The 14,209-nt window shown below is 36.3% G+C and overlaps 1 protein-coding gene across 1 annotated transcript; it reads left to right on the top strand.

Moving 5' to 3' along the window:
* The first annotated feature begins 6,696 nt into the window (after nt 1–6,696).
* On the top strand, nt 6,697–13,763 carry LOC109016096 (squamosa promoter-binding-like protein 7). The gene is made up of 3 exons (XM_018998557.2): nt 6,697–7,887; nt 8,029–8,147; nt 13,172–13,763. The coding sequence occupies exons 1-3, from the start codon at nt 7,253–7,255 to the stop codon at nt 13,615–13,617; spliced, it is 1,200 nt and encodes a 399-aa protein (XP_018854102.1). The 5' UTR covers nt 6,697–7,252; the 3' UTR covers nt 13,618–13,763.
* The last annotated feature ends 446 nt before the right edge of the window (nt 13,764–14,209 follow it).

Here is a 14,209-nt window from a genome sequence, read left to right as displayed (position 1 = left end):
TCTATTGACACGGTCATGCATGCAATTGATGATCATGTCGGCTAGAACTGTTAATTATTATTATTATTATTATTATTATGAAAGCAGGAAACATGGTTTGCTATATCACAGTAAGAAAAAAATTTATTGAAATAACTTTTGAAGAGTAGCAAAGCTCATTGAAATAACATTTGAAGAGTAGTATGCAGACAGACTGTAGTTTACTTCGAGTAGAGAAAGGCAAATACGGAGGCCTGCAGGTTGTTGAGATATATGATCGTTGTCGCTATATTCTCTCTCACACAGATGTAAATATAATCGGCGTGTGGATGACTCAATGTATTAATCAACTTTGAGAAAGCTGCCTGCCTTCCCGCACTACTACTCAATGTTCAACCCTGCCAGGGGAAGTCACAAATAGCTTTCGAGTTAATTGGCCGCCACTACGTCAAAAAAGAAAATTCCCAACTTATCTGCCTCCTTCAATTAATTTGTTAGTTCATATATATATTTATATTTTCTTTCAACAAACGACGACGTCTTTTAATTTTACCTTCTTTTTTGACAGTATCCTAAACATTTTCTTGTTATCCAAACAGATTATGCCTTAGTATATGCAGTACGCTTTTTAAGTATTCAGTACTGTGCTTGTATCCCTACCAACTGACTGGTGTAGGCTGTAGCTAACTTTTCTGGCTGATCTAGATTGGGTTAAATTGGAGGCCAATAAGCCCATTTAAGCATCTAGGTATCGGCCCAAATGTTTTGAGACAAGTATGGAGGTAATTCGGCTGAAAGGTTGGACGACAATCAACAACTCTCTCGGTTTTCATCCTGGTAAGCCCAAAACAAGGAAATAAAATGTTCAATGTTGTCAAAATCAAAACAAGGAATAGTAGAACTTGATTTTTTTTTTTTAAATCTCTTTTTTGAGCATAGAATTTAAAATTCCTAAACCTGAAGATTTGTGCTACTTGCCATCCATTAAAGTATAAGAGATTTAAATTTTTAATTTTTTACGCAAATTAAATTTTGTCATATGATATTACTTTACGCATTAACTTATAAATAGAATTTTTGAATATTTGATTCAAAGAAAGTGTACGTAACATAATAATTTTATTATATTGTAATATTTTTATGTGAGACTTGTCTATTTAAAACTTGTATCTACCAATATTACTCATAGTATTATTATACAAAGTTTTGTTTATCCATCTGTTCCGGCCAGAAGAAAACTCGATGAAATGAAAAAGACATGGGTCTGATCGGTAATTTCAGGAGAAGATCAGCTGTTTTGCACATGAATAGCAGAATCTGAATATGTTAATAATTGATTGACAATTCAATGATTAGGAGAAACTGGACAAATCAAAGAATATTACAATAGATTACTATTGATATCACACGTCAACTTTTCATCACCCTCTCCATGTCTATGCTATCCATTGATCGGTATCTTCATGAGACATCGCCTTCCGGAAAACATCAATCATGCATACAGTAGACAAGATAGTACTCTGCACACTTAGCAGTGTCAAAATCATACGCAGAACCTAATTAAGCAATCGGAAGGAATCATATACGGAACAATAAATGTCCTTTTACATTGAATGTTATAATATATAAGTGAACTTCAGGCGCTGCGCGCCATGCATGCACGACGAACTAGCTCCATCCGCCACAACTTGAGCACATCTGCATACGTGAATGAATTCTGTCCATCCAATCAAAAGTATTACTGGTCCCTGATCAAAAAGCTTTTTCATCTAGAGGTCCAAAGTGAGAAGAGACAAATGGTGAAATTATTTTGGCATTTCGTTTTTGCGCTGATAAAAATGAGAGGAGGCAAGATGAATGGACCCCATGTACAGGCTTAGATCCATCGATACAGATAAATCTGGACCAAGGATCATTAATGGGTTCAGGGAAAAAAACGAGAAGCATGCAGTGAGAAGGACCCCATGTTAAGTCAGCTTGATGGATCAGGCCATGTGCATGCATGCAGGGAGTTAATCTTTCTTGCGAGTTTCTTTGTAAAATTTATTATTTGTACTGTACGTTGACCTTACAAAATAAATCATGAAATATAGATTTGAAGATAAAAGACAATTTGTAAAATCTAATTCGTATGTATGATCATATTGTTCTTTCAGCTCGTTCTCTCTCCTATTTTTTACTCATTTTGTTCTTAATTTTCTTTCGTTTCTTAGTATTATCATCATCTATTGAGACTCTCTTTAATTTCTTGTTAGCTTGTTTCTTTATCTTTGTGGCTAATAAATCTCTTACCGCAATGTAGTCTAGGCGATTGAGATGACTTCAAAAAGACAAAACCCAAAAGGAAAAGGAAAAAGAAAAAGGCAAACAAAACATAGAGGAAACGTGAAAGAATTAATGGTACGTACTTGCAATTACAATTAAGCAATATATACCGAGTATATATACTATATATATATATATATATATATATATTAATATATAGGACTAGGAGTACCTAAAGTTTCTGATTATCTACCCATGCAAAAATGGTCCCTCTAATATTTATCTGAAAATGGTCCCCTCCTCCACCATTCTGCTTCATCCCTCTTTTGCAATCTTCTTTGTGTTTCATTAAAAGAAACAATGCATTTTTATTCCTCTCGTCTCGCAGTTACCGACCTCAGTTCGAGTACGGTGCGAGAGAGAATTAATTGGGATACAAGTTTGGTTGATGAACACGTGTCAAAAGCCCAGTAATTCAGTCCAAGGTGAGGATCTGGCTTCTCTCCTTCCCCCTCCTCTTTCTCCCTCTCCCTGCTTTCCATGCAGGAACATGTTCGTTTGTAGGGAAAAGTTCTAATTTTTCTGCGATGTGTACCACAGTGAGTACCGTACACTTGATATCAATTATTAATCTTATTTACTCGTATTGGGTCCGTTAATGCGTAAATTTTCACGACATATTCGAATGGAGGAAAGGATTATCCCGGCCTACAATGGTATTGAGACGGTGATTTTCGCTTCATCTATAAAATAAATAGTAAATAAAAATAAATAAAAAAATACATTAAAATTTATGTGATTTGATATAAAAGTTTATTAGTAATAGACTTTCAAAAAGTTAGATCAATCAATTTAGTCCCTAACAGGTCCCACAACTTTGGATACCAGATGATCATCAGTCTTTGTAGCCATACATATTTAGGTAGGATAAAGGGAGAGATGTTCAGGATTCGGAAGCACGTACGCAGGCTTTTGTCTGAAATTTACAACCACAGGTTATGACTCATTGCAACTTCTTAAATTACACTTTAGTCGATGGCAGAGAAAGCAGTTAAAAAATTAAAGTACATCCCCCCGTTCCTTTTTTTTTTAGGCCTCTCCCATCCCCCTTGAGATGCAGAGTCCTATTCTGTGATTTATACTAATTACTAGAATTATTGCAGACAAAAAAAAAATTAATGTCCATAGGAAGATAATATCATTCTGCACTTTGTTACATTAATGTCCATAGGAAGATAATATAAAAGCACCAGCCAATAAAAAAATTTTGATTTATAAGTTAATGTGAGAGACATTCTATACGTATTTTATGAAATAAAATATAAAAAAAATTGAACTTTTTAAAATTATTTTTTAAATATAAACTTCTGGCATGTGAATGATGCGGATGGTTTAAAAAAATAATTGATGGTGTGCTATGGTGGAGCTTCAGATCATGTAGTACCACTAAAATTACAGGAATACCTGCCAATTTTTTGATTTTTTCTACTTATTTTTCTGACCATTCAAAAAGAATGCAAGGAGTGGTCACAATCAGCCAATCTGCTCAATCTTTGCTGTATTTGGAGGGAGATCTTGAGGTGGGAACCCATCTATGATAATTGATATGTGTGTGGCCTGCCCTAATTTATTACTGCATCAAACGCTTTACAGTCTGTGTTGTATAGCTGAAATAATTGAAAGATGACGCGCATTTTGCACAGCGCAAGAAAAGAGAATTATTTATTTACCATAAATTAAAAATCCACATGCACTTCTTTCTAGACTATGAAAATGATAATTGAAATCGTAAATTTTTGTAACCATCGTATAATTATTTTTAAAAAATAAAAAAATATATAATTTATAATAAAAAAAATTAATTTTTTAATAATAGATTCAATTTTTTTTAAAGTGATTGTACGACATTTGTGTATTCCACAACTGTATGTAGCATTACTCTTTAGATAATTATTTTATCTTATTTTATTATTATAATTTTTTAAAATTTTTATATAAAATATAATAAATAATTTACTATTTTTAAATATTAAAATAATTTTTTATTTAATTTATCTAAAATCATTTTATCTCATCTAATCTTATCTTATTGTCTAAACCAAGCCTCAGTGAGACTGGCTATCCATAAGCTTCATGCAACTTTATCAGCCAAAACTCTGTAATTTGGCATCTGTTTGTTTAACTCAGTCCCACTCTCATCTACTGTATAATAATGCGACCTTTAAATGATCAAAATTGTTTCTATACATACTAATTTGAAACACTAGTTTTCATTCATCTAGTAATTAAGTTTTCAATTTAAAGATTGAAAATAATTACATGACATGCATGGTATTTACAATTAATACTTTAAAAAAATAGGTAAACTGGTAATTGTTATGTTTGGATTATTAGGTTATATTCATGATAACTTTGATAATAATTTAGGAATCGTACGTGTTATAGAAATGAATGATAATCTGAGGGCTCAAACAAGAAGGAAAATATATAGTAGGAGCTAGCAGCTCCTTTTACTAGGGTTTAAGAACTTTCAAGCTATATGTTATTGTTAAAATACTATTATTTTCTTTATCATTTTATTAGTAACATTACTCTATTTCAAAACGCATCAAATTGAAAGGTAAAAAACAAGCTGGATTGGTTGATATGCGGCCTGTATCTTTACCAACTGACAGCGATCATTTCGTTTTGTCAAGTAATGGAGTTGAATAGATTTGACTTTCTCAGTTGTCCCATCTTGCTATTACCGTTTGACGACAAAGTAATTATAGGACTTGGCCAGCTTGAAGAAGTCTACTCATTGAAAATACCCCTTGAGGTCTGTGTTCTTTTATCTCCGGCCATGTACAGCTTGTTCTTTAATAACTACTTTGCTTTGCTTATTTAAGGTGGAGATCAGAACAGTAACATCACATATATATATATATATATAGAAAAAGAAGTTGATTTATTAGTACAAAGTTATCAGGTAGTACGTGCTACATATATGATTTAAAACCCTTTTTTATTGTCAAGAACATTCTTAAAACGCGACCTTGGAATTGATCGAGGGATGCAGATCAGGGAAGATGCCAGTATTGATTCTATCTCAATGAGATAATTTTTATAAATTTTCATATAAAATATAATTAATAATTCAATTTTTGAAATATTAAAATAAAATATAAAATAATATTTTATTTAATTTTTAACTTTTATATTAAAATATTATTGTATATAATACTTATTTTTTACCCAAAGTCTACTGGTACGTACTTACTGTGTTCTGTTTGTGTAATTTATATATTAAAAATGTTAACCCTACACACAACATTTTATATAATAATATTTTAAAAGAAGGAGTATTTTTATAAAATACATTATAAAACTAACATCATTTTATAAAAATATTCTTATTTTATAATATATATTGTAAAAAATATTATGTATTTACCACTACTCTTATATATTTGATGGATATTTTTTTACTTCGAAAAAAAAGAGAAAGATCAGTTTACGTGTGGGCGTCAATCCTCTGGAGTTAGCAGGATTGATATAATTATTGGGGTCGCGGTCTAGAGACTCGTTAATTTTCTTTAAATTTGAAGAGATGGGATGAAATAAATTAAAATAAAAAATAAATAAAAAATTATTAAAATATATATTTTTAATATTATTTTTATTTTAAAATTTAAAAAAATTGAATTATTTATTATATTTTATATAAAAATTATAAAATAAAAATAAAAAAATAAAAAATATTGTAAAAATGAAGTATAGCTACTTTTGGAGGCCAATGTTTGGTGGAGACACATGTACTCTATCGATCGGACTGAAACATTAACAAGTAGATAACATTACGGTTTGACTTTACGGATCCATCTTACTTTTGCAATATTGAACATCAAACAAAGTAGCTAAGCTAGCCAATAGCTAGCTAGGACTCTGACTCTGTGACTCTTCTTTTTCTGTCCTGTATGCTTGCTAGGGATCTCGTTTTGGGGATGGGTTCAATTCCCTAAGGTTGAGGTTATATATACTCCTGAAAACAATGGTCATGGCAAGACTTTGCTTCTTTATTATTTCTGTTTATTCGGCAAATAAAATAACACCACACATGTTTCTATTTATTTATTTATCAAAATTGTTATTTAGGTGAATATATGAATAGATAGAGAGTCAAAACTTGTTAACTACACAAAGGATTCGATATGGATTTTGGATATATTTGAAGAAGATATCATTAGTCACGATCAAAGAAAGCGCGTCGGGACACTTCTCCCGTATTTGCCAACATAAACCGTGCATGTAATGTCAAAACCGGAGATCTATTCAGTTACTTTACGTGAAAATGCATGCGAATTAGCAGCGAGGGGTCGGTGTTGTACACGGACCTTTTAACTGCTTACATATCTAGAGTTAATTATACAGTCATCGACTATTTCGTTGTTGAACTGGAACACAGACCAGAACATAATAACAGGGAGGGAGAGAGAGAGAGAGAGAGAGAGAGAGCATCTCTCCCCTCAGTGATATCTAACCGATCTGTGACCCTCTCGGGTCTTATCATATGCATACTCTCTCTCTCTCTGAGCTATGAGCTCTGTCTCTCGACGCTAATCACTTGGTCCCACATTTGCACGTGCTCTATCTGATCACCCACTATCTCTCACGTGCCACTGCTGCTGTCTCCCGACTCTCCCCCACACCCTCTATTCTTCTGAGTCCTCTCTCTCTCTGATCTGCAGCTTTACAGCGTTCCTGATCTCAAGGATTTTAACCCCATTGGAGTGTAACAAAGAAACCAGACCCCTATCACTCCTCACTGTCTCTCTCTCTGTTTGTCTCGAAAATCCTTCTTCTTCCTATTCTTTTCTTGTTCTCACGACAAAGAACATTTAAATAGTAGAACCAGCAAATCCATCCTGATTCACATTCTATACACCATACACCATACCCACCCAGCTATAACAGCCATAGGATAACGCTCTTTCATACGAACGCGAGAGAGAGAGAGGGACAGAGAGAAATGGAGATTGGCGGGAACATGATTGGTCAGAGCAACGTTGAAAGGGGGCAAAATGCTAATAATGCTAATATTGGCTGGGATATCTGGGAGCTTAATACTTCAAGGATGGATTGGAGTGGTGGTAACAGTACGTTGTACACCGCCGCCAACGACGCCTCCGCCATCACGGGGGGGAGTTCCAGCACCACGCGTAATCAGGATGCGAGTGCTGCGCACGCGCTCGATTTCCCTCACCTCGACTTGGACTACCAGTACCACCACCACCACCACCACCAGCAGCCGCCTCTGTATTCCGGAGATGGGTCCCACTGCCACCCGGATCCCCACCTAATGTGCTTGAAGCTGGGCAAGAGGCACTACTTCGAGGATACTTCCCTTCTGGGTGATCGCCACGTGGCTGGGTTATCGTCAATAGGCAAGAGAGGCAAACCCTTTTATAGTGGCGGAGGTGGTGGTGGGCCCTCCTCCTCATCTTTGCCGGCGACTGTGCCTAGATGCCAGGTGGAGGGGTGCCACGTTGCGCTTCTGAACGCCAAGGAGTATCACCGGCGGCACAAGGTCTGCGACATGCACTCAAAGGCTCCCAAGGTGGTGGTTCTAGGGTCCGAGCAGCGTTTCTGTCAGCAGTGTAGCAGGTATCCAATCATCATCCTCATCCCAAGGCGTTAATTTGACTATATACCCTTTCTCTTCATGCATTTGCTAATTAATAGGGTTAATCATATACTACGAGAAGAATGGGGCTGATGGGTGTGAATGGGTGAAAATGACTGCAGGTTTCATCCAGTGTCAGAATTCGACGAGTCAAAGAGGAGCTGCAGGAGGAGATTAGCAGGGCACAACGAGCGAAGAAGGAAGAGCGCGCATGATTCCGCCAACAGGAACTCTACTCAAGGTATGCACTTGTCTCTGTAATTTTTATTTTGTTTAGTTTCGTTTGATCGTATTTTACTTCTTATAGTACTTATTGATCTCTAGCTAGCATAATTGGCATTTTGGCTGTTTTTGGTCCAATACCAGCATATATAAACGTTATTTTTAATAATTTTTTTTATAAGTAATTGCATTAATCCAAAAAATATTACAATAAAGTTTAAAAAGGAGCAAAAGGGCCTCTAGGGCTTTAAGCACATAAATGATACTTGTAGCACTTTTTTTATATAAGTAATTATTGTATTAATCCTGAAAATATTACAATATTAAAGTTTAAAAGAAGCAAAAGGCCGGCCCCTAGGGCTTTAACCATATGCCTAGAGTTTCCTCTTATTAGGGGTTACAATTACCAGTTTACTGCAATCGAAAGATACCTTAAGAAATGAACCGATTAAACTCCCTTAGGCGTTACTCAAAGCGCTTGGTTTTCCTCAAGTTTGATTCATTTCCAGAAAGTTTGCATTAAGGTTACTCTTGTTTTTTTATGTTCTCATGATCATGTCAGAAGCTGGTGCATGAGGAGGTACACTTGAACTTCCATTTGTGGGGGTCATCCCTTTTGTTTATTTGGTTACTCCAACGTTCCTCCACTTCCCGACTGCAACAACCTTAATGTCAGCCTCTTTACAATTTTTTTTCCAGGCTTCATTAGTTGATGGGGTATTGATATGATGAGATCTCGTAATGGTATATGACTACTTAAAACTGCACGCTTGGGGTTTCCAAGTTAATTTCACTTTCACTTGTGTTGGTCTACCATGATCAACAGCCAAGGACTTAGGTAATTCTTTATAGTCTTGAACCTCTATGCAAGTTCTAGCAAATGAAGAGTCTCTCTTAGTGATGATAGTATGTAACTCATAAAAATATTCAATAAAAATACTCTATAGTCTTGAGTCTCTATGCAACTCATAAAAATCATTTTCTAGCCCCATTACATCATCCAACTCTTGGTGTCAAGTTTTTCCGACCCAATCGTTCACTAATCACGAATAGATGGGTCCTATCAAGAAACTATCAAGAAAATATTCAATAAGTATTTTTCCATTGTGTAAAACCCTAATTAGTTGAAGTTTTAGCTAGATGTAATGTTATCACTTTAGTTCATGTCATGGTTCAACAACATGTTGTTTCAAGTTTCAACAATGATGGTGTTTTTCTGCTGTTGCCTTTTGAACAATGCTAACTTATGTACTTGAGTTTTTTTTATTGGTTGATTTAGGTTGAAGATGCTTGCTGGTTTCTTGGACAACGTTTTTTTAACAATTCTGCTAGGTACAGGCGGTTTGGCGCACCAACCGCGTACCAATTGCTAACATGGCGGCCTTCACATTTAAAAAAAAAAAAAAAAGCCAAAGAAGAAAATATGAAAGAAGAAAGGCCGAAACCAAAACCTCCCCCAAATCTCAATAGCTAACTGAAACCCAAACCTCCCCCAAATCTCCACCGCCTGCAATCGACGTGAGAGTCGTCATGCCTCCACTTGCAGTCGACGGGAAAGTCGCCGTCCGAAGACGACTACCCCCAAATCTCCCCATTTTCTGCCCTCGACGGAAACAGAAACCGCTGAGGACTATAAAAGCTTAGAAATTGATGGATTTTTAACAAGGTGTGCACGTCATAAGTAGCTGTTCTTGGTAATGTTTTGAATACCGTATCGGATGTCGTACTGGTCAAGGCACTGGAACGAAATATTTCGGTATCGGTACCGTTTCGGGATAGCGTTTCGAGATAGTCGATATATAAATAAATTATATATATAAATATATATAAAAATTATATTCTAAAATAATAGTCTATATATAAATAAATTATATATAAATACATATATATAAAAATTATAAATAGTCTAATCTGAATTAGGGGTTAAAAAATAAGTTTGTAGTTTGAAAAAACTAAAAAAAAAAAAAAAACACAGGCCAAAATATAGGCCGGTACAGAATAGATATGGTACCTGTATCGGCCGGACGGCCGAAATGAAAAATTTTGGCTGTACCAGCCGGTACGGTACGAAATTTAAAACACTGGTTCTTGGTCCCCCAACTCTGCCTTATCTTGATCTTATCTCCTTTGCATTCTAGAAAAAAGAAATAATTGAAATTATAAAAGCTTGTGTTTGGTAGGCCATGGTTGTTTCCCTCATTCCACAGCCATTCTTCATCTTCCTTGGTCTCCTTCTCAAAGTTCTGGCCAAAACTTTAGTGCAAGGATCATTTCAAAGAAAATTTATATACCTAGAGACATGATCAATGAAACTTTATAGGAATCAAAGTTGTTTAGTTGATGAGAAAGAAAAAAGAAAAAGAAAACTAATCTGATCACTATCAAAACTATTTCTGCTTAGTTCTTGTTATAACTGGGAATCCAAAGGTATCAAACAGGACATGTTGATTGTGTTTTCACACCCAACTTCAACTCCTTACTCCGTAATTTCTCTTAGCGGTGTGTGAGATGCAATTTCTTTTTTCTTGCACATCGCCGGAAGATAATGGAGAGCGCCCGGTCTGATCAGCGTCAACTCTGGCTCTGACCTCGGTGACTTTCTTGCGTATAGAAGCGGCGGAGATGTCCTATAGCTCGTCATCGTCTTCTTGGAAGATCAAATCAGGAAAGTTGTGTACTTCCAGACTTTTCAAAACAGCAACTTTCGTCTCCCACCTCACCCATGCTTACCGTTTCATTAACCCCCATTCCATGTCATCTTCGGTGTGCATGGGTGCACAAAATCGCTTGAAATGAGACTTTTCCTTTTTTTATTTCCCTCCCTATAGCTGTCCCTTCACTCAAGCACCGACTGTTATTCTTAGCTTGTGGTTTTGATGGCACTTCCCCACTCACTCTGTTTGCTTTTGTATGATCTTCATCGCACACTCCTAATATGAAACATCATGCACCACTTGTGAATTAAGTACAAACTTCATCCTCGTGTTCACAACTAGCTTCTCTATTATATATTCTTCCCAAGCTAGTATTAAATCTGACTTAATTCGAAATTATTGATTCTTCTTTCCCATTTTCTCTCTCTCACTTATGGTATGGTTTGTTTCCCTATTCCTACCATAGTCTTGACAATCATACAAAACCTTCCCTTCCATGGCAAAGAGACTTTCTTCCAAGGCCCACCAGAATGCCCTGGTACCTACTGATTTGTGTCGTGGGGGGCGCCTTCCTCGTAGAAAAGTAGTTATTTGTACACTTTGAGTCTCTTTTAAAGAAATAAAAAGGTAGGGCATGCTACCCGACACCTAGTCCCATCTTGCATGGTCGGGTCACCCCGTTTGGCTGTCGGGCGGATTGATGGCCATGCAAACCATCCGTAATTTGCCAAACAACTTAGATTTTACAAATCCCTTCATCAAGTCCATAGATCTTAGAGATCTATTCCTCAAATCCATAGATCAATCATCAAACCCCAAATATACAAACATAGATAAAAAAAAAATATCATCTTAAAAGAAAAGAAAAAGAAAAAAAGCATCGCAACAATGACCATGGGTTTAAGTAAAGAAATACGGCCACGGCTGGTTGTGGGTCTGCACAGAGACCCATGGCCCATCGTGGCCGTGGTTCTTTGAGCAAACCCAATGCCATGTTGTGGCCTATGGCTCAAGGCAAAAAACCTTGGCCTAGCCTTGGGTCTGAGCAAAGAACCACCTCCACGAATGACCGTGAGTCTCTTTGCAAACCCACGACCATTTGTGAACTCAGACGCACAACCACACCGTGGCCCATTGGTGTCTCACAACCTTGAAGAAGAAAAAGTGGAGGAGGAGAAGGAAGGGGTTGGAGTGGCGACGGAGCAGGTGATGAAGAATAGAAGAAGAGAGAAGAGATTGAGAGATTTGTTTTTTGGGGTTGGGGGGTTCGATGTCGAACGTCAGAGGGAGACAGAGAAGAGAAAATGAAGTAGGGTTTTGAAATTTCCCTTTTATTCTAGGGTATGCGGGGCGGGTGGGTCCGGACGCAGGGGCTTGCCCAACAACCCTTAACAAAAGCACAAATAAATATTTTCATTGGAAGTATCCTTAGGAAGAAAAGGCAATAATGCTGGGACTTCCATGTTCTTATTCTGAGAGACACTCCATGATGATGCACAACATTAACCATTTAAATCTATTGTTTAAATATATATATCTTTGGTTTTTATTCCCTTCATAACTCAGTAAGTATAATTCGAATATGCTGTCCTTCAGGCCCTATGTATCTTTAAAGTATGGAAGAATTGATTTTTGTATGTGTACTTTAATTAATTATAAGGTCCTGCGAAAAGGAAAGTTTAAATTAGATCACCCTGCAAATTAAGGTTTTAGTTTTAAGGATTTATTATTATATCCATATGGAACACAAGTGGAATTTTATATTTAATTGGGTGAAGTGTAAAGTTAGGACTCAGATTCAGGACTTTTGCTCTAATACCATGTTAAATTACAAATTGTCCAAAAAACTTTATATTAGAATATGTAAATTTAATTATATAAATTTCATATGAACAATGGTGACGGATGTCCCGAGCCGATATGCATAGATGTCTGGTTCTTGAAAGACTATTCCCTTCCCTGCCATCAGTCCGGTCCTTGTTTAATCATCTGCCTGATCTGTCAAGGTTTGACTAGCAAAGTGAATTAATTGGAATGGAGTTCATCATGTGCTTTACGCTAATGGTATTTATCATAGGAATTGTTATTGTACCATAAACTCATGAGATTGCGTCCCACTGATGAGACCAGTTTCTTTCGTGGGGTTATTTTTCATGATTTTGTTTTTCTGGTATAAGCCCTTGTTAACTCTTTAGTTTTTATAGATTGTATATTAATTTTAGCTTATTGGTATACAGCTCTTTACAGTTTTATATTAATTCAATGCTTTCTCCCATTTCCCACAGAAAGTTCCAAATCTTTTTGTTTTAATTGTCAGTGGTAGTCCCCCCCAAATGCAGGAAAGTAAACTGAATAATGGTAATTATATGTTATCTTATCAAACTGGCAGGTGGGGGATTATCATACTTATCATCGCCGACAGGACGTGCTCTCTCTCTTCTGTCATCTAAGAGCGATTCTTGGGTTTCTCCTGCTGATCTCTCTTCTAGATCCAGTGCTGCATTATGTGAATTAATAGCAGAACACCGTTCAGGCATCTTGGCTCGGCAGCTCAGTTTGGATCGAGACTGGTGCAACCAAAACCACGGAATGGAGGACCTAGGAGAGATCCAACCAAGGTCATCCAATTCACTCTTATCTCATCAGCAGCACATCATGTTTCCCGAGCCACATAGTTGGAACCGGTTCCATGGAAGTGACACCCACGTTACATTAGACCTCATGCAGGCTTCTAGCTCGGCCTTTGGATTGCTGTCTGTAAGGGAGAAAAGCAAGGAAGATGAAGAAGAGTGTTCCAACGTATGGAACTCCTTTCATGGAGATCCTGTAGCTTGATTTTTGTTCTTTGATTTTGTATCTTATTAGCTTGAGGACATATATATATATATATATAGAAGTCGTGTAGGATGATTGTTTGTCAAACTGTATAAATATTCATTTATCGATATCGATCGAGCGAGACCAAATTTTTTAGGTTTATCATTGTTTATTTGCCACAAAAGTTCGTCAAGTTCTTAGATACCCGAGGCATGCAGTACGAAGCATATATAATCATATATATCCAAGCTGTGTTGGAAATATCAATATAAAGCATTTGGAGTTCTTTAATGTGGTACTTTTCTCTCGATAGAACACAAAAAATACTGGAATAGGATCTTCGGATTAAAGTCTTGACGCTACACACATCCTAGCTATTGATATTCTTGGTGTCGATGATAGTTGTTAAAACGAGGGATATATAATTCTTAGTAATGGGTTGGATTGGACCAGCCCATGCAATATGGGTATATTATGGTCCAACTACTAAAAATAAGACATAACGACAACATCTCGTGTTCTAACGTTCATCGGTGAATTATGATTAGCTTTAGTTAAGGTACAGCTAGCAATGGTATATATTCATTAGGGGGTCCACTTGATCAAGCCC

This window comes from Juglans regia, chromosome 14 (assembly GCF_001411555.2).
Source record: "Juglans regia cultivar Chandler chromosome 14, Walnut 2.0, whole genome shotgun sequence".
NCBI lineage: Eukaryota > Viridiplantae > Streptophyta > Magnoliopsida > Fagales > Juglandaceae > Juglans > Juglans regia.
The sequence above is the reverse complement of the archived record's forward strand: the minus strand, read 5'-3'. Positions and strand labels throughout refer to the sequence as shown.

What these genes read in the sequence shown, in the direction of transcription:
- LOC109016096 (XM_018998557.2), top strand. Translation starts at nt 7,253, where the DNA reads ATGGAGATTGGCGGGAACATGATTGGTCAGAGCAACGTTGAAAGGGGG. An exon ending in TTCTGTCAGCAGTGTAGCAG is followed by an intron (nt 7,888 to 8,028) that starts GTATCCAATCAT and finishes AAATGACTGCAG; the next exon opens with GTTTCATCCAGTGTCAGAAT. An exon ending in CAACAGGAACTCTACTCAAG is followed by an intron (nt 8,148 to 13,171) that starts GTATGCACTTGT and finishes TCAAACTGGCAG; the next exon opens with GTGGGGGATTATCATACTTA.